This window comes from Schistocerca piceifrons, chromosome 9, assembly GCF_021461385.2.
Source record: "Schistocerca piceifrons isolate TAMUIC-IGC-003096 chromosome 9, iqSchPice1.1, whole genome shotgun sequence".
In the NCBI taxonomy this organism is placed as follows: Eukaryota; Metazoa; Arthropoda; class Insecta; order Orthoptera; family Acrididae; genus Schistocerca; species Schistocerca piceifrons.
Genome location: NC_060146.1, coordinates 117,671,041 through 117,697,705, shown reverse-complemented (window position 1 = coordinate 117,697,705; position 26,665 = coordinate 117,671,041). Strand labels below are relative to the sequence as shown.

Here is a 26,665-nt window from a genome sequence, read left to right as displayed (position 1 = left end):
AGAATTGCCTCTCCCGTCCCTTTACTTTTCCTAAAGCCAAACTGGTAGTCACCTAGCACATTCTCAACTTTCTTTTCCATTCTTCTTGTAAGCAGCTTCGATGCATGAGCTGTTAAGCTGATTGTGCGATAATTCTCGCACTTGTCAGCCCTTGCCGTCTTCGGAATTGTGTGGATGATGCTTTTCCGAAAGTCAGATGGTATGTCGCCAGACTCATATATTCTACGCACCAACGTGAATAGTAGTTTTGTTGCTACTCCCCCAATGATTTTAGAAATTCTGATTGAATGTTATCTATCCCTTCTGCCTTATTTGACCGTAAGTCCTCCAAAGCTCTTTTAAATTCCGATTCTAATACTGGATCCCCTATCTCTTCTAAATCGACTCCTGTTTCTTCTTCTATCACATGAGACAAATCTTCACCCTCATAGAGGCTTTCAATGTATTCATTCCACCTATCTGCTCTCTCCTCTGCATTTAACAGTGGAATTCCCGTTGCACTCTTAATGTTACCACCGTTGCTTTTAGTGTCACCAAAGGTTGTTTTGACTTTCCTGTATGCTGAGTCTGTGTTTTTCGATGTCTTCACATTTTTCCTGCAGCCATTTCGTCTTAGCTTCCCTGCACTTCCTATTTATTTCATTCCTCAGCGACTTGTATTTCTGTATTCCTGATTTTTCCCGCAACATGTTTGTACTTCCTCCTTTCATCAATCAACTGAAGTATTTCTTCTGTTACCCATGGTTTCTTCGCAGCTACCTTCTTTGTATCTATGTTTTCCTTCCCAACTTCTGTGATGGCCCTTTTTAGAGATGTCCATTCCTCTTCTACTGTACTGCCTACTGCGCTATTCCTTATTGCTGTATCTATAGCGTTAGAGAACTTCAAACTTATCTCGTCATTCCTTAGTACTTCCGTATCCCACTTCTTTACGTATTGATTCTTCCTGACTAATGTCTTGAACTTCAGCCTACTCTTCATCATTACTATATTGTGATCTGAGTCTATATCTGCTCCTGGGTACGCCTTACAATCCAGTATCTGATTGTGGAATCTCTGTCTGACCATTATGTAATCTAATTGAAATCTTCACATATCTCCCGGCCTTTTCCAAGTATACCTCCTCCTCTTGTGATTCTTGAACAGGGTATTCGCTATTACTAGCTGAAACTTGTTACAGAACTCAATTAGTCTTTGTCCTCTTTCATTCCTTGTCCCAAGCCCATATTCTCCTGTAACCTTTTCTTCTACTCCTTCCCCTACAACTGCATTCCAGTCGCCCATGACTATTAGATTTTCGTCCCCCTTTACATACTGCATTACCCTTTCAATATCCTCATACACTTTCTCTATCTGTTCATCTTCAGCTTGCGACGTCGGCATGTATACCTGAACTATCGTTGTCGGTGTTGGTCTGCTGCCGATTCTGATTAGAACAACCCGGTCACTGAACTGTTCACAGTAACACACCCTCTGCCCTACCTTCCTATTCATAACGAATCCTACACCTGTTATACCATTTTCTGCTGCTGTTGATATTTCCCGATACTCATCTGACCAGAAATCCTTGTCTTCCTTCCACTTCACTTCACTGACCCCTACTATATGCAGATTGAGCCTTTGCATTTGCCTTTTTCAGATTTTCTAGTTTCCCTACCACGTTCAAGCTTCTGACATTCCACGCCCCGACTCGTAGAACGTTATCCTTTCGTTGATGATTCAATCTTTTTCTCATAGTAACCTCCCCCTTGGCAGTCCCCTCCCGGAGATCCGAATGGCGGACTATTTCGGAATCTTTTGCCAATGGAGAGATCATCATGACACTTCTTCAAATACAGGCTACATGTCCTGTGGATACACGTTACGTAACAGTATATGTAGTTAGTCGAAAGTCTCACAATAATTACAATTTGCTTATAGATATGGCTAGATTCATAAATGCGTGACGACGACTACTATTCTCTTAAACAGCAGATCAAAAAGAACAGCATGAGTTATCTTCAGGGTAAATGTGAATTATGAAATTACCGCTGCTGATGACCTAAAACATACTTACAAGTTGCTGAAAATAGTAAAAGAATGAGCTGCGTCGTTCTTTAACCTACGCGGCTGGCTGCGTCTTAGTGGATCTGAAATAATTTAAAATTGTGACCATATGTGCCCCTATTCTTTCCACATTTTGCTTCCCTTGATTAACGAACCGAGTTTCTAGCGAATATGTGGGTGCCAGGCGCCACCCCCATGTTTAGATGAACTTAGAGAATGTTGCAGCAATGACTGCTAACAATTAACGTAAATCTGCTAGACTGAAAATGGCAATAATTCAGACGAAATGTAGTTTGCACGCATATGAACATTAAATAAATCATTTATGTTAACTAACAATGCTTATATTCTAAGATAACAAACAGAAACATCCACGTAATAACATGTTAGTTTACAAGTTTGCGTCTTATTGTTCCAAGGACTCGAACGAAAGTATTAATAGTATCACAGTTTAAACACAAGTAGTGTTAACAACGAATATTGTAGTTTCCATGATTTCGTTGCATCGCAGATACGGCTGTTATCTTTATTGGATTTCGTGCTTTTGTCACTTCGTGTCTATTCACTCAAGAAAATATTTGTTTAGTACTTCTCCATTTCCAGGCGACAACACAACTTTTCTGTGAGCTGAGTCCACTGGCTGCTTCCAAGGACGTGAGGGCCACAGGGGTAGAATAGTAAGAGAGTCGTGAAACTGTTCTTTCACCAAAGGTCTGAATCGCTGACAAGTGTGCCCTGGTAGACTGTGGCTCTTCGTGACAGTCGAGGCGTCCCGGCGTCGACCATGGGAGGAGGGAGTAGGTTGAACTCGGCGAGTTGGAAACTGACATTATCGGCCGCAGTGGAAAGAACACTTCCTGAAAAAATAGGGATCTGTGCAGGAGGATGGGAAAACAAAGTGCGAGGCATCTGCTAGACTCAAAGGTGGTCAGCAGTAATTTACATGTAAGTTTGTAAGGGAGCACTCGATTCTCTCACCAAAATTAGCTTCGTAATGGGAATGAAACTTCGCGAGTGCGTACGTGCAGCCACTATCGTTAGGGGAAACACGAAACCAAATTTAGTGGGAGGGAATATCTGCTTTCTACACCATCGTTGAGTGAAATGTGTATTATTGGTTAATCACAGCAGATTTTCCATGAAGAGGGAGACTGCTATGAGTTTTACCAATTTTGCATTGGACGTAACTCGGAAAATCCACAACGAGTGACTGGCAGTACCAGGAGCATGTTTAGTAGCAGAGCACAGGCGCACTTTGCGTAGGGGTTCGGAAACGGAACACTCTGTCTGCATCTGCACAGCCAGCAGATATTTTGGTTGATGGTCGTTCTGAGACTGTCTCAGAGCCGATCAGATGCTGTGGTCAAACTTTCAGCTTTCAGCTATCACTGCAGCCATTCTAAGTTTGAGAACGATGGTGAGCAGGTAGGGAGCACAGAGCAAGTGATCTTAGATGGAGAGTCATTGTCAGATGTAGACGTAATTTCGGTCATGCCCAGGGAAGTGTGTTGTGACCCCTTGCTGTCCATATCGTATATTAATGACCTTGCAGATAATATTAATAGCCGGCCGCGGTGACCGAGGGGTTCTAGGTGCTTCAGTCCGGAACCGCGCGACTACTACGGTCGCAGGTTCGATTCCTGCCTCGGGCATGGCTGTCTGTGATATCCTTGGGTTAGTTAAGTTTAAGTAGTTATAGGGGACTGATGACCTCAGATGTTGCTCAGAGCCATTTGAACCATTTGATAATATTAATAGTAAAATAAGGCTTTTTGCGGATGGTACAGTTATCTACAATGAAGTCTTATCTGAAAGAAGCTGCATAAATATTCAGTCAGATATTAACTTTCCAGAGACTGGCAACATGCTCTAAATGTTCAGAAACGTAAAATGTTGCACTTTACAATACGAAAAAACGTATTCTATGACTATAATGTCTGAGTCGCTATTGGAATCAGCGAACTCGTGTAAATACCTGAGTGTTCCACTTTGTAGGGATATAAAATGGAATGATCATATAGGCTCAGTCGTGGGTAAAGCAGATGGTAGACTTTGGTTTATTGGTAGAATACTGGGAAGTGCGATCGATCTACAAAGGAGATAAGCTTACAAATACCTCGTGTGACCTTTTCTAGACTACTGTTCAAGTGTTTGGGGCCTGTACCATATAGAACTAACAGAGGATGATCAGCATATACAGAGAAGGGCAGCACGAAACCGTGGGAGTTCGTCACAGTGGTTAGCACACTGGACTCGCATTCGGGAGGACGACGGTCCTGATTTACGTTTCCCATGATTTCCCTAAATCGATTTCTGTCAGGATGGTTCGTGTGAAAGGGCACGCCCGACGTCCTTCCCGATCTTTCCCTAATCCGATGGGACCGATTGGATTTTGCGCATGAACTGATCTCCTGATAAGGTCCCATAATGTTTGATTGGATTCATGATGGGTGATCTGCGAGACCAAATCATTCGCTCGAACTGTCCAGAATGTTCCTCAAACCAATCGCGAGCAACTGTGACCCACTGACAGGGTGCATTGACATCCATAAAAATTCCGTCTTTGTTGTTGGGAACATGAAGTCCATGAATGGCTGCAAGTGGTCCCCAAGCAGCCGAACAGAACCGTTTCCAGTCAGTGACCAGTTCAGATGGACCAGAGGACCCAGTCCATTCCATGTCAGCACAGCCCACACCATTATTGAGCTACCGTCAGCTTGCACAGCGCCTTGTTGGCAATTTGGTTTATGAAACGTCCCCTTTGAACAATTATACACGACTGTACTTAACCTGACACACAATATTTTGTTAGCGCAACGCAATCTGACTTTCAAAATTCCCTACAAAAGAATGGCCCCGACTAACATTAAACTATACCTTTCACAAATCACTTACCTCACAAAAATCTTCGCTGCTCAAGCTACTGCAATACAGCGAGCGCCACTACTGCCAGCTAAATAAAAATTCAAACTATGGAAAGCACTAACTACTGATAGGGATAGTTAGCAAATGAAAGATATTAATAGAGAACAAACAATGTATTTACCTTGATATCATCATATATAAATATAGCAGTTCATGACAAATTTCAAAACTCCGCCATCTCTCTCCCCACATCTACCACTGCTGGCGGCTCACCTCCAACTGTGCAACGCTACGCGCTGTTCACATCCAGCTGCCGCTGCCCAACACTACAATGGCGAGTATTACAACAATGCAAAGCAGCCACAGACTGCACACAGCACAGCCAGTGATTTTCATACAGAGGTGGCGTTACCAATGAAAAACCTAAACAGCCTACTTACATAGCCCCCATGCTCCCCACAAAAAATTTTTACAAATGGTGTTGGGCACTGGCCAATACAGATTTGACAAAAATTTTTCACAATTACAGTAACAAAGATATAAAATGCACACACTTATTGATACAATGTTGGTCAAAGACTAAAATTTTCTCACAGTCCATAAAGATAGTCCTGATCATTCATCATAATAGTACTTACAGTTTCTCATTAGTAAAAGAAATTGCACATAGAAGTAGTGGATTTCCATACAGTCTTGAAGAAGTAGTGTTGTCCTTCCAACGGAAAGACAGTGCTGACTCGACATGCAGACAGGTAATGGGCCACAAAAGAGTAAACCCACAGCAGAGTCAGTCGACGTTTTGAAGAATATTGGTAGTTAGGTCATCACAGAGCAGACCCACTGTAGTCCTGGTAGAAATTACGGTGCTGGTGGGCCACCAGAGGTGCAGACCCACTGCAGTCCTTGTAGCAATTGGTGGGCCATCAAAGATGCAGACCCACTGTAGTCCTGGTAGAGACGGCCAGCAGCCATCTGTTGCAATTGTGCAGGTGCACAATCACCATCGAAGAGTCTTGTGGACAATATAGCGAGTCCATAACCACCACTTGTGCACTCACAAAGTTTTTGGAATTGTCCTTAGAACCAGCAATGCTGTTATCCAGTCCCTTGCTGAATTATTAACACATGTGCAAACACTAACAGTCCCGACTTCTCACATATTGTCCATATACTTTGACCAACAGAAATGTGTGCAGTGAAATGAATGCTTACAAGTTACTTAATTTGATTAACTGGCGTCAATTACAATTATATAACATAAGAATACAATTACAAAGATACAAAATACATCATTAAACACATAACAATACAGATAACATTTGTAGTACAGGCTTTACAAAAGAATTTAAATAACATATACATCAGGGTTACAGGAATTATGACATGAGTACAAAAATAAAAGATCAGAATCACTTTCGAAACATCAACTTCACACATGAGCATTAAAACAAAACAGAATAAATAATGTGTAAGCATATTTATAAGGTAAATAACATATTATTAATGCCAATTATATTTGAGGATAACAGTATTCCTCATCATAGTGAATGTAGCTTAATATTAAAAGAAGAAAAAATTCTATGAAACTACACAGAGACAGGAAGAAAACAAATACACAAGGGTACACAAACACATAGTGGGATAACACAAAAGGAAAGGACAGGGTTTGTTTTCAGTGTAACATTTGGTACTGCAGTCCACCCCACAACTTCATTCGATAGATCTTTCGTCTTATTTCAACATTTGTTTCCACCAAAACAATCCTATCCAAGCATGCTTTCTGTATTCTGTTCACATCCTCTTTCAAAAATAGTTTTTCTCCACTGTGCTCTACTTTTTTTTTGGCCAAACTATTTTCTTATAGCTTCTTAATGCATTTCTTCCAATTCATCATAGTTAGTTTCTTATATAGTCTACCCCTCTTAAGCTAACTTAAATCTACTGAGCTCAGATATATACACCAAGGGACGAGGCAATGCAGCATCACATAAAACAGTTAATATAAACAGCAATGAAAAAAAACGCAGATTTGCGAAGCAAGCAGCATTAAGAAATTAGCAAAAGTCAAATTCAATAACACTATGCCTGGCAAACAGCAGCAACTTATACCTAAACATTACATAGCGCAAGCAGAAAAAATATTACACTAAAGACGATAATGCAGACAAGGGAAATGTACATTCACATCTTAATGTCTATTTAATTAAAGTGGTGCACCATAACAACTTATTGTAAAAAAAATATTACCATGTACTTGAAAAGAAAATTATGTGTTACTGTTACTAGTTCCTTCTTATTGTTCTTTCCTTTCCAAGTGCTCCTTTTTTAAAGAATGTGGATCATAAAATAATTATTTAATAGATCTGTTGACAGAAAGTGTTCACATTAGCAAATGCATTTCATTTTATAAAAGCAATGCTGCAACACAGCTGGAAACCAGACATCAAATGAAATAAGCAACTATGAAAAGCAAAGCATAAAAATATCATTCAATAGTAATGTGGCATTTCGTAAGTCAGTAGCACTCAACTCTCGGAGAAAGAGATTTGTCATAATCAGGTGTGCAGATGTACGAATATTTCCCATCAATTCATAAGCATTTCAGTAATTAGCACAAAGTGCGAGTAATCATATGTTTTCAAGTAACGAGGGTGTCGCATTAGCGATGAAAGGCACACCCTAATGGCTTGTTCTCCAGGTGTTTGACACAGCTGTGTGCCGACGACGCACGTGCAGGTGGTCACTTATCTCTCTTACGGAAATATTTACGACAGCAGTTTCCGCTACAGTGACAATCTCATATAAAAATTTCACAGGTCGAGAATTTACGTTGCAAATGTGTAGAAACAAAATCCTATGAATATAACATTGTCTAAAAAAATTTTCGCCGCCATTGTGATATTCACGCATTTTCACGCACATTTCATAACTCTTAAAGTACGATTCTCGGTTTCCAACATCCTTTTTCACAAGTAAAGAGTCCTTAACTTCTTTCATTATTCATATACATATAAACACGTAATCACATTCCTCATATATGGTAGCATCATCTTATTGACATAAACATACCTCAACAGCATAATACACATCGTCGTCGTAAAAATAACATCATAACACCTCAGTCAAATCTCAAAATCGTCGTAGCTTTCTGCAATAATTTCAAAACCTAAAGAAAATTCTCTGCTCATGTCAAAAGTGTCATCTGCCTCAAATGCACTTTAAAAATCATAATCCCATACCAAGTACATCATTCAAAGCTCTCATAGTATCACAATGGTACCAAAAAAATATGAACAGTTCACACAGTACAGACAAAATACAGTTTCGTAAGTGTGAAGTTATCCAAGTCTGTAATTGCGTAAACATGTGTCACTGACGTAATAAAAAAGTTTGTTTCTCTGTTAAATGATCAGATAGCTGTGTAATTTATGTGTTAGAGAAATATGGTACCGATGTGTTAAATTGTATAAGCAAATACCATATTATCTAGGGCTCCTTGTGCTTGCCAAACACATGGTACACAAAGTAGGCGTGTACCCCCCTGAGGTTTATTGTAATTATACCCTCAGGTGTTACAGATTACAAGAATGGAATGAAATATATTACGGAAAACCTTTGTATCATTGTATTTCAAATATCTTTGAAAATAAATGTTTTTAGTACAAAATTGATCACTCAAATACGTGCCCTGTAGCGCTAAACATGCGTCTTGCTGTAAGATAATCTCTGTGGAAGTGTCGTAGTCATCGTCCCCCAAAGCTAAGTTCTGCAGAAGTCAATGTACTGACCTCATGATAAACAAAGTGAAATGCTTTGCGTATAGATATCATACTTATTACGCTTATTGCCGTGATGAAGAAAGTACTGTGCTGTAACGTATTGTTGTGCTACAGAAAAGGCTGTCTCCTTGTAGCTATACCATAAAAGTTACGACTAAAACATGTTTTACTTTCCAGAATAATACAGAAAAACTGTGCAGATATAAAACAGAAACACCGCAAAATCAACATTGTAAATTGTCACTCATTAGTAGCGTCGTGATAAAATCGTGTAGCTGTCACATAAACTAACTATTGTCTCATCTGGTATCTCACAGAAAGTACTTTAAATCCGGAATGTATTTTCAAGTAAACCAAAATGTTGCATTAAAATCTCATTAGCAGTACTGGTAAATGTTCTAATCGTGCAACTAACAAGCAAGAATGTACACACACAATTACACTGTGTCGTCTGTTCGCAATAACAATGCATTCGTAATTTCTGTTTAAATAATTTCTCTTGGTTCTTGGCTGGATATTTAACTTCAAACATTGTTGCATGGTAACAGTTTCTAAAGCATACTAGTAACGTGAAGTGAAACGTTTTATGGCAAAGACAAAGTTAAAAGGCAGATTATCTGTCAATAAATGGTTTTACATGAGAAATGTGGTGTAAACCTTTACTCTTCCTAGTACGCAGAGTTTCAACTTCAACGCAATTATCATGTGGTATACGTCGGATTCTGTAAGGTCCATTGTAAACTAGAAAGAATTTGTGACTCAAGTGTTTCTTCTTATGTGACAATGAATGAGCTTTAATGAGAACTTTTTGACCAATACATAATTTCTTTGCATTTGCTTTACCGTTTAGTTTTCTCCGTTTGTCTGCTGCAGATTTTATATTTTTAAGAGCCAAATCAATTATGTCTTTGTGTCGAAGTTTACGTGTATTCGGGAAAGGTACAAGCTCTCTGATTCTGTTCGGAGGTTCCACATTCTTCAGTACAAGAGTAGGTGGTAAAGCAGTGGAATCATGAGGCATTTCATTCAGCACATTTTGAAATAAGTGTAAATATCTGTCCCAATGCTGATGCTTTCTGTGACAATAAAGTCTGCAAAGCTTACTGATTTCTTTCATAATCCGTTCAGACGGGTTACAATGTGGTGAATACAATGAAATAAAAACAGGTTTGATTTTATGATTCCGAAGCATGCGTGACCAAACAGCAGATCTGAATTGCGGTCCGTTATCTGAAATGACTTTACTAACGTGTCCAACTTCACGTAAGAAATTTTTAACAAAGGCATTGGATACAGACCGTCCAGTGGCTTTACGTAACGGAGTGAAAGAAACAAATTTTGAAGTGAGTTCAACAGCGACTAGAACGTACGAAAATCCATTCCATGTTCTGACAAGGGGTCCCAAAAGGTCAACAGCAGCAAATTCTTTTAATTTAGAAGGAATAATTGGAAACAACGGAGCACGATGTGAGATAGTAGACGGTTTCGCCTTTTGACAAAGTTTACAAATAGACAAGACTCTTCGAATTCGCTTTTCCATATTGTTAAAATAACAAGTCGTTCGAAGAATATGATAACATTTTCGTGGGCCAAAATGTGCGTAGCTGAAATGAATGTACCAAATGAGCTTAACAAAATCGTCTGGAATGCAAAGTACCCATAGCTTGTCATCAACAGTGCAGCGTTTGAAGAGTATGTTGTTTCTAACCAGGTAATAATGCCGAATCTGAGTGTGTGTCTTTTCATGCCATTTACTTTTGATGTCTTTCCAAATCGGATCTTTATCTTGTTCATGAGCAATGTCCTTTAAAGATGTGGTGATGTTTTCAAAGGCGACTTTCTGAATGTAAAGAATACTGAAATTTTTCTCGAGGTTGCCTTCTGTGTCACTTTTCTCAAGCCCAGCCGGTGCGCGTGACAGCGCGTCCGCAACAATGTTCTCCTTGCCGGGAATGTAGACTATTGTGAAGCGGAATTCTTGCAGAAACAATGCCCAACGTTTTAACCTATCATGATTTAATTTTGAAGACATAAGAAATTGTAATGCACGATGATCACTGTATACTTTTACGTGCTTACCAGAAAGAAAGAAACGGAATTTGTTAAATGCCCAAATGATAGCTAAAGCTTCTAATTCAGTAACGGAATAATTTTTTTCAGATTTTGTTAGCACTCGGCTAGCAAAAGCAATGGTTTTCTGAACAGTAGTGTCATTTTCTGTGGCTTCTTGAAATAAATGATCACCAAGACCGACTTTAGAAGAATCCGTGCTAAGGCAGAAATCTTGTGACAGATCAGGATGAGCTAGTATTGGCGCGTGAAGTAACACTTCTCTCAAAGAATTGAATTCCAACTGTGCTTGTTCGTCCCAGTTCCAAATAGTATTTTTTCCAGTGAGAGAACAAAGTTTTGGTGTAACTAGAATTTGCATATTCAGAAAACGACGGTAAAAACTTACGAGACCTAGAAAACTGCGGACTTGTCTTTTTGTGGATGGAACTGGAATGGCTCTGATTGCTTCTAACTTTTCAGGATCCGGCTGAATGCCTTCAGAAGAAATAATATGTCCCAAAAACTTCACCTTTGACCTACCGAATTCAGACTTTTCCAAGTTAACTGTAATTCCAGATTCTGCAAAAATACGTAACAAACTGTTGAGGATGCGGTTGTGTTGTTCCCATGAAGCTTCTGCTATTAGAATATCGTCCACATATAAGGTGATGTGACGTTTTAAGAACTCAGGTAATATGGAATTTAACCCACGAATGAATGCTGCCGAAGAAATGTTCAAACCAAAAGGAAGTTTCCGAAACTGATAACAAACGCCGAAACAAAGGAAAGCTGTGTATTTTCTGCATTCTGGATGAAGTTCGATCTGATAAAAGCTGGATCTGAGATCAATGGAAGACAACACTTTTACACCATTAAAATTTTGAATAAGTTCTTCCATCGTCTGCGGCCTGTCTGTTTCAGGAATAATGATAGTATTGATTTGTCTCGAATCTAAGACAAGTCTGATCGATCCATTTTTCTTCTCAACAACATGTAACGGATTGTTGTATGAGCTTACTGCAGGCTCAATAATGCCCTCGTCAAGCATAGATTGTATTTCTGTTCTAACACGGTCCCTATAATGTGCTGGAATTACGTATGGTCTAACACAAAATTTTGTATGCTCACGAACACGAAATTGGTATTGAAATCCCTTGATTGTTCCTGTTTTGTGAGTAAAAACTGTGGAATGTGCTTGTAAAATCTCAAAAAGGTCCTGCCTATCAGTGTCATTACAATTCTCAATTGTTTGAATTTTATTCTGAATTAACTCATTAATTTCAAATATGCCGTCGATGTCATCCCTGTCAGTACTTGCAGAGTGATTGTTAGTGTCTAGTTCCGTAGAAAATTCCGAACTGTTATCTAACAGAAGGTAAAGCCGATTAATTTCCTCATCATGGTTTGAGAGCCAGTCTTCAAATTTCAAAGCTATTGACTTACCTTCTTTCTCTAAACTTATTTCAGCATCGTGAAAGCTTAAGACTGCTTTGTATTCATTCAAAAAGTCTACTCCCAGTATAATTTCCGTCGACAATAGTGGAACAATAAGAAAGTTCATAAAGAAGCTGTGGCTTTGACAAAAGAATTCTAAGTTGGTTTGTTGGCGTACATCTACACTTTTTCCAAAGATTGCACCTTGTAATTTAATCTTACGTAACGGAAGTGTGGGGCAATCGTTCGATTTGTTGCACTTGCTAAAAGCTGTTTCACTAATTACTGAAATGGGACTGCCAGAGTCAAGTACTGCCGTAAATTTTACGTCATTTACAGTAATGTGAATCACAGGATATGCAATGTTGTTATGTTTTACGTCGTGTTCCTGGAGTAAGATGTCCCTAATGTCTTCCATTTTTACGTAATTACTAGCTACGGCAGCTGCGTCGTCAGTTTCATAAGTACGTATTGTGGCTGCCAGCGGAGTGAGTCATTGCCTATTGTCTCTTTGTTGGCGCGCATCGTTATTGGGATTTGGAGACCTAACTTCTACAAATTCATCGTGACGAGAGTGCTCTGCTCTGTTTAAATCCCGCCAGTTCTGATGCAATTCAGGTCTGTCATTACGATCATATCGTCTGTTGTCATGTCGGTAGATTCGATAGTTTCTTTCTTGTCGGTCACGTGGTGGAGAATTTCTCCCTGAATCGTAACTGCGCGCTGGTCCGTTGCGTCTGAAGTTATTCTGTCTCCCTTGATAATAATTATTTTGGTTCCCATATTGTCTGTTTCTCTGATTGTCTCTGTGATAGTCATTACTGCGGAGAGGTGATCTTTCCCTGTAATTATTACTACTCTGCCAACGGTTGTCATATGGGTGGTGTCTATTTTGGTCACGATTTGTGTGGTGAGAATAGCCTTGTCGCGTCCAGTTATCGTTTCTGTCGTCACGGAATTGTGACGGATGTGACCTGTAGTGATTGTTTTCCTGTTTTCGCATCCCGCGACTGTCTGTGTTAATTTCTAATTCTTGTAACAGTCCCTGAAAAGCTTCAATGTCGTCTTTGCAACGTCCTGCTAAAATAATATGTCGTAAATGTTTAGGCAGTTTGATTAAGCAAATCCGGATGAGTTCTGAGGGGCTGTATGGGTTTGACAGGTATTGATTCTTGTGCAACATGTCTTCAAAATATTTCACAAGACTGGAAAATTCAGATTGTTCGAAGTGTTTCATCATTATGATGTTATGTTTTACACGGTCTTGTGTAGCTTGAGACCAATACGCTGAGAGGAAGGCATGATAAAAATCTCCTTCACTGTGACAATCGTGAATGACCGATCGCATTCTTACACCTGGTTCATTCTCTAAGTAGCCACACATAAATTCTAACCTGTGCTCCAATGACCAGTTGGGAGGGAAACAATGAGAGAATTGATGGAGCCACGCTTGTGGATGAATGTCGTTGGCAGAATTCTTAAACGTTTTGAATTTACGTGTAGTAATGAACAGCTTATAGTCAAAATCATCGTGTCGGCGAGTAGCATCTCGGTCATTGTTACGTCGTGTCGGCGGTTCCATCTCAAAATTCGGTGTAGCTTGCCAATTTCTTTCATAATTACCGAAATGCCCTGTGTTATTATTTTGTGGCTTTTGCGTATTTCTAAGTTCCTCTTCCCGTGTTGGAGCGCGAGTGTCTTCTGAAATACGTAATTCTTGTATTACCTGTGTCAGCTGATCTTGTACTTCCCGGATTTCTCTTTGGTGTTGCGTATCAATTTGATTCAGATTTTGTTTCAGTTTCCTAATTTGTTCGCTCTGTTCTGTGTCATTAAAGACTACCGGTTTTGCGTCATTCAGATTATCATCTACCTTCGTAGATAAATTATTTAGCTGATCCGAAAGTTCAACTACTTTCTCTGATAATGAACACATTTCCTCAGTGTGTTTTTCTGAACCAAGCTTCAGAGTGTCCATTTGTGTTGAAATCGAATCTACTGTGTCCTTTAAGTTTTCCTGAGTTTTTGCAAGTTGCGTAACCGAATCGGTAGATGCAACTGAGTCAATTTTAGCCCACAAGGTCTCATGATTTTCATGAACAATGGTTTGCAGTTCTTTTATGGCTGCTTCGTGATTCTGTAATGCATTTTCATGCCGCGAAAAAATAGGTTGAAAATGCTCACAAATTTGTGTTTTTACGTCATTACACACTTTCTGACATTTCGATTCGATGTTATGTAATTCAGCAGTTAAATCCTCACGTGTTTGTTCGAGAGTTTGTTCCAATGAGTCTAACTTTTGAAGCTTTTGCTGTGTTTGTCTCTGATTTTGTTCCATTGTGTGTAACTGTTGCTGTGTTTGTTTCTGATTTTGTTCAAGCGTTGTGTCTAACTTTTGTAGCCTTTGTCCCATTTGTTGCATTAACTGTAATAACAATGCACTGGTGTCTGAAACATGTTCCTCAGTGCTTTTCGGCAGTGAATTTGCACCGGCAACATTCACATTTTGACAAGCGGAAAACGTGTCTTGACTCATTTGAGAAAACGGTGAGGACGCAAAACCTGAATCTACAGTGTTTGCAAAATTGTGTCCTATCATTTCGGATTCCTGAGGCGAGCTGTTGCCGACCGATCGATCGATAATGCTTCCCTGTTCACTACCTGTTTCACTGCCTACGCCATTGTTTGACGCCCGCTCCATTTCCCTATGCACAGTTACCAAATTACTACTTTGAATATTAGTTAATTCATTACATGGTGGGGCCAACGCACTGCTTTCGTCTTCATTGTCATTTCTCAGTTTACTTTGGAGCCGAGTGTTACGTTTTTCACACGCCATTATTGTCACAATATTTCACACGATAACATAGAAAAGCACAATTTGAAGAGCAAAGATAGGGGAATACATTAACATAGCACTGAAAATAATATCTAGTTAATTACCAGCGCAGCTGCGAAATACTTGGTGCAAATCTACATGCATGCCACAACTGTTTTACAGTACAACAATGAAAGACTGCAACTACAAAGGAGATTCTCTCTACAATTACGCACTGGCAATAAACAAAAGCTACACTAAATACACAAACCACAAGAAAAAATCAGAAGATTCCAGGTTCGAATCCTGGCAGGGTCGCCATATGAAACGTCCCCTTTGAACAATTATACACGACTGTACTTAACCTGACACACAATATTTTGTTAGCGCAACGCAATCTGACTTTCAAAATTCCCTACAAAAGAATGGCCCCGACTAACATTAAACTATACCTTTCACAAATCACTTACCTCACAAAAATCTTCGCTGCTCAAGCTACTGCAATACAGCGAGCACCACTACTGCCAGCTAAATAAAAGATTCAAACTATGGAAAGCACTAACTACTGATAGGGATAGTTAGCAAATGAAAGATATTAATAGAGAACAAACAATGTATTTACCTTGATATCATCATATATAAATATAGCAGTTCATGACAAATTTCAAAACTCCGCCATCTCTCTCCCCACATCCACCACTGCTGGCGGCTCGCCTCCAACTGCGCAACGCTACGCGCTGTTCACATCCAGCTGCCGCTGCCCAACACTACAATGGCGAGTATTACAACAATGCAAAGCAGCCACAGACTGCACACAGCACAGCCAGTGATTTTCATACAGAGGTGGCGTTACCAATGAAAAACCTAAACAGCCTACTTACAGGTTATGTGGCTTCGTGGCGTCTGTGCCACACCAGAATCCTACCATCATCTGTTACCAGCTGGAATCTGGGCTCATATGACAATGCCACGGTTTTCTAGGGTCCAACCGATACGGTCACGACCCCAGGAGAGCCGCTGAAGGCGATGTCGTGCTCTTAGCAAAGGCACTCGCGTCAGCCGTCTGCTGCCATAGCCCATTAGCGCCAAATTTCGCCGCAGTGTCCTAACGGATACGTTTGTTGTATGTCCCACATTGTTTTCTGCGATTACTTCACAGAGATACTTCTCCGTCACCGCTGACAACTATACACAAACGCCGCTGCTCTCGGTCATTAAGTGAAGGCAGCCGGCCAATGCGCTGTCCGTATTGAGAGGTAAAGCCTGAAATTCGGTATTGTCGGCACACTTCTGACGCTATGGATATCGGAATTTGAATTCCCTAACGATTTCCGAAACTGAGTGTCGTATGCGTCTACCTCCAGCTGCCATTCCGCGTTCAAAGTCTGTTAATTCGCGTCGTGTCGCCATAAACGTTGGAAACTCACATGAATCTCGTGAATGCAAACGCAGCTCTGCCAAAGTACTTCCCTTTTATACCTTGTGTAGGTGATACTACCGCCATCTGTATATGTAGCTATTCCACAACTTTTCACACATCATTGTAAGGATTTTCATAAGCGTAGACGTTACGATGATGACTGAAAATCCCGTAAGATGAAATGCCAGCCTTATCGGTGACGAAGTACCAGGTAGTCATAATTAAAGTACAAGTACCTAACAGAGGTCCAGTGTGGGCCGTAATTATAGTATGGAAGGGGAACGTGGTAGACATGCTAATGCGTTAATGCAGCACCGATTTACGCTAGGAAAAATAAATATTTCCTATTTTGGTCAACTGGTGTAAATCTGGCGATGTGAATACGATAAAGATTATAGAAATATTTCCATATGTAGTGAATTAGGAATGGGATATGTGCTGAAAAGGACAAACAAGTGAGGAAGGCATAATGCTGATTTTTGTCATTACCTACCGCATACACAACGTGTTCATTATGAGCCCTAGAGACATCGACGAAATGTTCCGTCCGTAAAACGACGCAATCGACAGTTGCTCGCAGGATTACAGTGGAATCTGAGAAAAGTATTTGTTGTATACCGGTCTTCAGATCAGATAAAGACCGAATATGTCCCTGATAAATGAATTCTTTTGGATACCCCCAGAGCCAAATCTCTCATGGATCAGATCAGGCGATCTTGAAGGACGGTGCATCTGGAAAAACTCGGGGGATAACATGAAGGTGGAAGGTTGAATCAAGCAGATCTTTTACTGGGGGAGCGCCGGGGGTGTTGCCCCCCCCCCCCCCCCATCTTGCATGAAAGTAGTGCTTTCCATATAGATGAGCTTTGCCGATGCAGGAATCACATGTTGGACCAGGTCTCGCTAACATGTAGATGTCGTGATACGCTGGGAGTATTCGCTTCAAGAAAAAACGGATCGAAAATAAAGGTGATCGTGAATCTACACCAATCAATCACATACGGCGGTGTGTAACACGCAGTTGAACAGCACTCCATATTCTGTAGTTCTATGTATTCAGTGCAACCTGTAGTTTAAATGTTCCCGTTCAACAGAACATTGCCTGGCCACATGTCATCAACTTCAGAAATAGACGAGCAAATTCAGAACGTTGCTGCTGATCATGAGGTTCCAGTTGCAGTTATACAGGTACCACTGTAAAATAGACAGCAAAACGTTCCGTGCTGTTGACGGTGGGATGGACATTTCTCGTGACATTGCCTGAGCACTAGCTGCATGGTCAGTTACAGCAGCAACAGCAACCTCGCCAATGAGTTCCTTCAGGATAGGACGCCCCCCCCTCTTCCAGGTGCCACACTAAGCTCACCCGTGTTTTCGAATTTCATTATCATCTTAAAACCATTAAATGACATCGGGCCTCTGCTCAAGACGTTTCAATCGGCGATTCCTTCTCAATTCAGCACTGTAACTGCTACCGTCCGCGTAAAACAGTTTCGCTAACAGCGCACGGTCTCCCTTCTCGATAGTCGTACTGTTCACTCCAGTTATGGCTTGTCAAATGACAGCGAGGATGTCGTACCATCACACACACTTGTAACGTGGCAATTTCTCGCTGAAACTCTCAACGAACATCTTTGAGGTTGATAAGCAAATTCTCTTGATCAAGAAGTCGTTGAGACCACTGCTCTGTAATTTCAAATTGATTAGCACTGCCAGTGGATGTTTTTTCTCACTTGGCGGTGGGTCTGAAGACTTTATCTGGTGACTTCAGTTTTATATTTTATGGAAAGAGCAGTTTTTTTATTATTTTTTATTGGTTGTGACAATGATTTTATCAGATGGTCTGCCTCATGTGCCATGATGTCCATATGGTTTTATAAATGTTAATCCACGTTTCAGATCTGATGATGGCACCTTCAGAGTGCTGAAACCGGTCATCTAATAAACGATTGAGGCGATCGTGGCTTTTCAATTATTTTCAAAACAGAGTGATCGCTCCTTCTAAGACACCAGTTGGTAACTTCCACGTTCAAAGCCAATAAATCTATTTGCTATAGGGTCCATTTAGTTCCATCCATAGCTGAAAGGTCCATCATATTAATGTCTCTGCGAGTAGTGTAGTAGTCATTTTTATTATGCTTAACTGGGCCACCACTATTAATATTAATTTAAATAAGACGTATTCCGTTGCACGACGGTATCCTTGTTTTGAATCAATTTGCATGATTTGTTGGGGTAGTTCCCATTCTGCTGGACTCCAGACTGTGTGTTAGTGCATCCTAGGGTACGCGCTGACCACAACGAGCATACTTTACATCAGCAACAATAATTATTGCTGTACCTACAGGAATTAAGGTATTTGACACACCACACCACAGTGTACAGCACCTGGTTGCCGCAACTGGAACTAATGTTCTCTAACGTAAATGGGTTCCGCATTAACGCATTAGCATGCGTATCTTGTTTCGCTTCGCTGCCGTACGATAATTACAGCCCACACTGTGCCTCTGTGTGTAACTGCACTGTAATTATAACCACGCGGTACGTGCAAGAACTGCAGGAACGCAGCACCTTCCCTAACACGTGTTGTCTGAATGTTGTTCTTGGCTGAAAGTCTGCCTCATTTAATACTTACACCCGTTTAATATGATACGCATACAGGTTGTCATACAGAATGTTTCATTCATCATGTGATTGGCGCCTTCCCTTCAAGCAGTTCTCCTCGTACTGGTTTTAACGGGAGAAATGTGTATTTTCGAGAGCATGTAGAAGTAATGCCGTCTGTTGGTGTATTGTGCGATCCTGAGACTGAACTTGGGGGACTGATGACCTTAGCTGTTTAGTCCCCCTTAAACATCCCAACAACCACCACCACCACCACCAGACTCAACTTTCTTGCTAAACACCACGCAAAAACTGACCCTTCGCAGCATACAGTTTAACTTGGTGGGACATTGTTTTCGCTAGGAGCAACAGGAGCTTGCATTGTCGCAAGATTCGCTACCTAGTGAACTGTTGCCTCGGGCTCAAAATATCAACTCACGTGATACGATACCACGGGATACAAGGAAGTTGATCTGGATGAGCACAGATATGGACCAACCTGAGGATTTATTATATGTTGTAAAGCCATTGAAAAGTACCGAAGAATTGGATAAGTCACAGTGTTTTGTACGCAGAAGTATAATACTCGTCAGTGAAGCGGATGGAGAGTTTATGGTTCAAGTCAGTCTTGATAATTTTGGCAGAGATAAAGTGAGTCTACGTTTACTAATTGCTAATTTAGATATTTTGGAGGAAAATGACGTGGACAGGTGAAGTGAGGACCTCTGCCGTTAGTCAATCATCAATGCATCTGCATTATGTGAGAAAGTGAAACAATTACAGACAAATGATAGAGACGCAGTGGAAGTTTTAAGACTGCAGTTCGTAGGTTGGTTTAATTTGAGTGGTCAGTTACCAGTAACGCAACTCAGGCGAGCCCTTCTGTCCAGATGACCCGTACACGTCATCTGGCGACGAGAATTCCGAACTCACTGCGCTGCATCATTTCCTGTGTCACTTTGCTATTCCTTGCTTGCTTGTTCGTTAACTTTCCCTGCATGTGCAAATTTTCTTGACAGATTGGTACTCTTTTTGCTATTTAATATCTGTGCTCCCATAGTTCATAAGTTAGCTTTAGGATTTCTTGCCGTCCATAAAACTCAGGCGTTGGTGCATTGCGTGGCCTCACACCAACTGCAACTCTTCTCAAATGAGCGTCTCTGGCGCAAACGTTCTTGCACAAGTAGCTGTCTGTCGGGATTATACTCAACATAACATTGACGTGCTGCGTCCACATTCCCGTATCAGGCCATACATGTAGTGCATGTCCGTCATTTGAGACACTGACAACATCACTGTGATGTAAGTTACCCTATAACAAGACAAACACAATCAGGCAAAACGAAACATGACCAACTGTAAACTAAAAGAACTCACTAAAAGGAATTCCTTTCAAACGTCCCTGACGAAGGATTTTTGGACTCGAGCTCATATGAATTTTTTGTAATGTTTTGATGTCAAGAATGCTTTCCCTAGAGTTTGATTTGTGTTTTTTACATGCCCTGAAAATCTGCAGATGCCCCCCGATCTGTGCAGAACTTCAGGTATAGGTACTTCTCACGTTGTTGGACTCAAAATACTATACGGCAATGAATAGAGAGAATTGCCACCCGCCTTAAGTCACCAGACTCCAAAGCTGATCAGCAAATAATGGAACGACAAGTTAATGCTTTGTGCTTTATTGCAAGGTTACTGTTTAATTTCGATGACTGGTTGCACATATTTTCTGTTTATATCCGTCCTCTGTATCAAAACGAAATTAGACATATCTCAGTCGGCCCAAGGTAATTGACTTGTGGCTTAGTGTCTACACATGGTTCTTCTACCTCTGACCTGACCAGTAAATTACTAAAACTTTTGAAAAAGTGGACTCGCTTTCAAGAGAGTCGCATATCAAACTCCGGGAGCTCTAGGCAATGAGACTTCGTGGGGAACGTCACCAGATATCTAAACTTAGTTCATGGCGACGCTACAGGTTGAGGTGGTGATGCGGTAGCGTTCTCGCTTCCCACGCCCGGGTTCCCGGGTTCGATTCCCGGCGGGGTCAGGGATTTTCTCTGCCTCGTGATGGCTGGGTGTTGTGTGCTGTCCTTAGGTTAGTTAGGTTTAAGTAGTTCTAAGTTCTAGGGGACTGATGACCATAGCTGTTAAGTCCCATAGTGCTCAGAGCCATTTGAACCATTTTGAGGTGGTGAGTGATGCCTGTGCAGGTTCCTAGGGAAGTTAATAGTTCATATGAAATGAATTTTGGAGCAATGCATGTGGAATCAATACTGTGCTGCTCTGTCCACAGTATACTTGCGATAAGTACAACTCAATATCTGAAGAATGTCATATTTCCTATCTTTCACTTTAACAACCATTTCTGAGCTACCACGACAAAGAACATAAAGATTGGCAACATTAATCCACTGAATAATTTCAGGTAATACCAAAGCAGGGTTTGCGTCAACTGAGCAGGTAACACCTTCTATGAAATTTATTGCTTTTCACAAAGTGTGCTAGTTTTGTTTAGACCTGTTTCAGATTTTGCCAGAAACTATAGTGTTTCGTCTGAATCCGCCATCCAGCTTCGATTTCGCATTAGCTTTGTTAATGACACACGGTTAGTCTTTCTCAGCTCTCGCTATCTTCCATGAATAGTTTGCTAGCAGGTGACACACAATATTCGAAAATTTGTACCACAGAAACTGCAAGTTGTCCAGAAAGCTAAATGTTCACCGCAGGCCGCGCGGGTACTTGATCAACATTTTATTTTTTAACTAGTAAGCAGAAATGCTTTCGCATGTATCATACATAGCCTTCTGTTGGGGACCAGTAATCAACACAGCTACAATAATCCTCTCGTTGTCTGTTCCCACACCTGTTTCCACTGAATCGAAATGTTCGGGCATTCCTGTCGAAGCAGATCTAATGCGTTTATTTCCCGTATTTTTATAACCATTTATCTTCGATCATTTTGCCAATACTAGCTTGTAGTTCGCCTGTAACGAAGTCAGCGCCACCTGGAAGTGAAACGCTAACATTCATCTCATTGCTGTTTTGTTCCTTCTGTCTCACCTTCATTTATAACTTCCTGTTTTCGTTTTCTTCTTTCCGTCATTTACATTTCTCTTCATACCTTCCTTCTATTTTGTGGTTTTTGTCATTTCTTTTATACTGTCATTACAGAGTTTTCCTTTTTTTCGATTTTTCTTAGTCTTCTTTATTTGTTTATTATTTATTTACTTATTTCCTTTCTATCCTTTATTTCCTTTTTTTCCTCTCTTTATTTTCTTTATTTACTTTACTTTCTCTTTGTTCGTCTCCTCTTTGTTCGTCTCCTCTTTGTTCGTCTCCCCCATCTCTTTGTTCGTCTCCCCCATCTCTTTGTTCGTCTCCCCCATCTCTTTGTTCGTCTCCCCCATCTCTTTGTTCGTCTCCCCCATCTCTTTGTTCGTCTCCCCCATCTCTTTGTTCGTCTCCCCCATCTCTTTGTTCGTCTCCCCCATCTCTTTGTTCGTCTCCCCCATCTCTTTGTTCGTCTCCCCCATCTCTTTGTTCGTCTCCCCCATCTCTTTGTTCGTCTCCCCCATCTCTTTGTTCGTCTCCCCCATCTCTTTGTTCGTCTCCCCCATCTCTTTGTTCGTCTCCCCCATCTCTTTGTTCGTCTCCCCCATCTCTTTGTTCGTCTCCCCCATCTCTTTGTTCGTCTCCCCCATCTCTTTGTTCGTCTCCCCCATCTCTTTGTTCGTCTCCCCCATCTCTTTGTTCGTCTCCCCCATCTCTTTGTTCGTCTCCCCCATCTCTTTGTTCGTCTCCCCCATCTCTTTGTTCGTCTCCCCCATCTCTTTGTTCGTCTCCCCCATCTCTTTGTTCGTCTCCCCCATCTCTTTGTTCGTCTCCCCCATCTCTTTGTTCGTCTCCCCCATCTCTTTGTTCGTCTCCCCCATCTCTTTGTTCGTCTCCCCCATCTCTTTGTTCGTCTCCCCCATCTCTTTGTTCGTCTCCCCCATCTCTTTGTTCGTCTCCCCCATCTCTTTGTTCGTCTCCCCCATCTCTTTGTTCGTCTCACCCATCTCTTTGTTCGTCTCACCCATCTCTTTGTTCGTCTCACCCATCTCTTTGTTCGTCTCACCCATCTCTTTGTTCGTCTCACCCATCTCTTTGTTCGTCTCACCCATCTCTTTGTTCGTCTCACCCATCTCTTTGTTCGTCTCACCCATCTCTTTGTTCGTCTCACCCATCTCTTACTTTCCTTAGAGTTTCTTTACTTTTCCCCTTTCCTCTTGTTTTCCCTTTCCCATTTCTTTTTCTTTTCTTTGGCTCTTTACTTTCCTTTTTCTCTTTCTTTCCTTTCCCCCCTTTTATTTCCTTTTTCTGACTTACCTTACCTCCATCCAAATTACCACCTCAAGTTACCTTCTATTGATTGGTCTTTGTATTTGGTCTATACTATTCTTTTCGGTGCTGGAAGGGTAGTAGTAGAGACTTATTTATTGGAAGTAGTATGTACAACATCAGCATTGTTTTCTTTTAGACAGTGCCAGCTCATGGAATGAGTGTCAGAAACCAGCCCTTTTCTGGGAAACCTGGTCCCCATATTGTCTTTCGTGAATTTTCCCATTTCTGGCATTAGACACACATACAATTAGATGCAAATGGCATCGCCGTTTCGGGTTCCAGGTGCACCATGATCAAGCTGGTGCTGGTGGTGAACGCGGCCGGGAAGGTGCGGCTGAGCAAGTTCTACGACCCGCGGCCGGCCGAGCCCCAGTCGCAGCAGCGGCTCACCCGCGGCCTGCACTCGCGCCTCGCCGCGCGCCAGAAGCACAACTGCAGCTTCTTCGACGTCAGCGACCTCTTGGGCCCCGACTCCACGGCCGTCTACCGCCGCTACGCAGACCTGTTCGTCGTCTTCGTGGCCGACGGCGCCGAGTCGCCGCTCGCCACGGTGGACCTCATCCAAGAGTTCGTGGACGCCGTCGACCGCTGCTTCGGCCTGGCGTGTGAGCTGGACTTCGTGTACCACGCGGACCAGGTGCACCACATCCTGAACGAGGTGCTGCAGGGCGGCCTGGTGTTGACCGTAAACTCGGCAGAGATCGCCGGTCACGCGCTGGAGCAGCAGGCCGCCGAGGACCGCCAGACCAGGCCGCTGAGGGCGGCGGCCGCTCAGGTGCTCAGCTCCATACAGGAGTTCCACGTCTTCCACAGTACGTGACTCCCAGAAGCCGACCGCTCCATCCATTGGTTTTCCAGTGTCCGATCCCAAACCCCTGCAGCAGCCATCGAGGACTGCATAATCGGGCCTCTGAGGGTGGCCACTGTCCAGGTGCTCAGTTCCATACAGGAATTCCGTGTCTTCCACGGTGTGTGACCCCCCAGAAACCAACAGCTTCATGCAGCCGATCGTCTTCCAGTGTCTGATCTCAAAGCTCTGTATAAGGCTGACAAGGACTGCCGAGTCAGGTTACTGATGGCAGAGGAGTTCAGTCTTCCCCAGTGTGTGACCTCAGAATCCACCAGCTGAGTCCAGGGGTTAAAAGTCTAACACCGTTTCTGGACCCAAAACCCAAAAACAGGCTATCAATAAGCGCCATACCGTTCCCAAAGACTGGCAGCTGCCAGGTGCTAAACTCCAAGCAGGAGTTCCACACTTGCGACAGCACCTGACCTCAAAAGTGAACAGCTCCAACCAGCTGTCCAATGTCCTTCAGTGCCTGACCTCAAAACTCAACAGCAGGCTGACTACGACCACCACCACCACCACCGCTACCACTGCCACCTAATTTTGTTACAAAGTGGGTCTAACAGAAATTTAATAAGTAGAAACTGGGGAGGGAATTGTTTCCTGCTGCCTCTCACACAAAATGCATCATCTCAATTTTTAGAAACTGAATCATTACTTAATGAGTAAAGCTGAATAAAACCGAATTCTTCATGCATCATGAAATGCCGCCTGCAGCAGAAAACATCCCAGTAAACTGAAATCATGCACGCTATGCCCTACTGTCATGAGATAGAAAACTCATTTATAACAGCATTATACATGGTAAATACTATATGAACACGACCAACATTTTTTAATGTTCTTCCAAAATGTTAGGCTGAACGAAAAATACTCTAAGTGAAGACTGCACAATCTCATTGCTTTTTTGGGGGTGATCCTGCTACTGTCTCGTAACGAACATAATATACGTAATTTCATTTCCGTTGTAATGAAATTCAAGAACACTTGAGCACTGCGAGAAGAAAAAGAAAATACAAATCAACCCAGTGCATCTAGTACTAAAGCGGACATGCACAAGATACAAGTTAGCATTTCAACTGTGTAATGCGTAATACAGTGCAGTAAATACATTAATACAGGATGCACGCCAATGAGGAAATTTGTGTCTTATAAGACACTGAAATTGTTTCGAGTGTGTGTATGCATTACTTCGTGTCATAGGAATATGCAACAGTGTTTTTGAAGATTACCTAACTTTGCTCTTACAGGTATCTTTCGTAAACTCCAGTGTTGCCGTGTGAAGCAATATCCACATTCACTAAACCAACGTTATCACTCCTATCTGACAGTGAGCCAGAAGTAGCCTTCTTGTGTTCCTAACTAGAAATTTTTGTTAAACACATGTTGGCAATTTCTTTTCTTCGACATTTTTATGTTTGAATATTTTCAAGACTTTTTTTCACAGTACATGTTGTGAAACTGCAAAACTTGAAATCATACACTGCCATGAAATATCTTTGTGGTGCAATGTAATAAATATTTTATCAGTATCAGTTAATTTTTTTATTTATATGCTCTCTCTCTCTCTCTCTCTCTCTCTCTCTCTCTCTCTCTCTCTCTCTCTCTCTCTCTCTCTTTGTGTGTGTGTGTGTGTGTGTGTGTGTGTGTGTGTGTGTGTGTGTGTGTGTGTGTGTTTGGGGAGGGGGGTGGGGGACAAGTCGCTATTTCTGAAGGTACAACGACCACGTAACACCATACCAGTTAATAAGTAACCTTCATAAAATCATATGGATGTATAATCAACTTCTCCTTCTGAAATTAAGAAAGCTATAGATTCTTTCAAAAATAAGATTACGTGGTTTCGATGATGTTTCTAACACAATTCTTTAGTTTTGTACCCATATAATATGCCCAGTTTTATCTGAAACATGCAATGCATCACTAACTCGGTGCAGTTTTCCAGAGATACTGAAATATGCCTTCGTTAAACCCTTCTTTAAGAAAGGTGATAAGAGTCCTGTTTCACTGCAGATATTCTTTTCTTAAAACACATCAAGTAATGGTAAAACAGTTAGCAAAGGTATTGGCTCAGCAATCGTGGAAATAAGTGGCGCAAAAATAAATGGATGGACGGAGCGAACTCCGCCATTGTCGTGCATTCCAGATGCACTTTCTGTAAGGTAGTCTGTTGAAACTGCGCATTTTCGAAGGTGGTGGTATACAGTGCGATGCCAATGAACTGGAAACTGCTTCGAAATTGTGTAACCAATAACTCGGACTACATAAAGCAAAATTAAACGCTGGATTTGATGTCTGCTATTGTAGTGCTGTTGGGTGCTGTACTGTTTGATTGATATCACAGGCAATCACGTGACAAAAAACAGTTGCAGTCTGTAGTTTTCATATATCTAGAAATTTTCAAAGTTTGTGAAATC

The 26,665-nt window shown here is 41.5% G+C and overlaps 1 protein-coding gene across 1 annotated transcript in view; it reads left to right on the top strand.

The window, feature by feature from the left end:
* The window catches only part of LOC124717232 (AP-3 complex subunit sigma-like), a 40,772-nt gene extending 15,042 nt beyond the window's left edge, over positions 1-25,730 (top strand). Inside the window, exon 2 of the mRNA XM_047244032.1 lies at positions 23,684-25,730. Coding sequence (XP_047099988.1) covers positions 23,684-24,221 — 538 coding nt within the window. The 3' untranslated portion in view covers positions 24,222-25,730. The remainder of the gene's footprint in view (positions 1-23,683) is intronic.
* Positions 25,731-26,665: the final 935 nt, after the last annotated feature.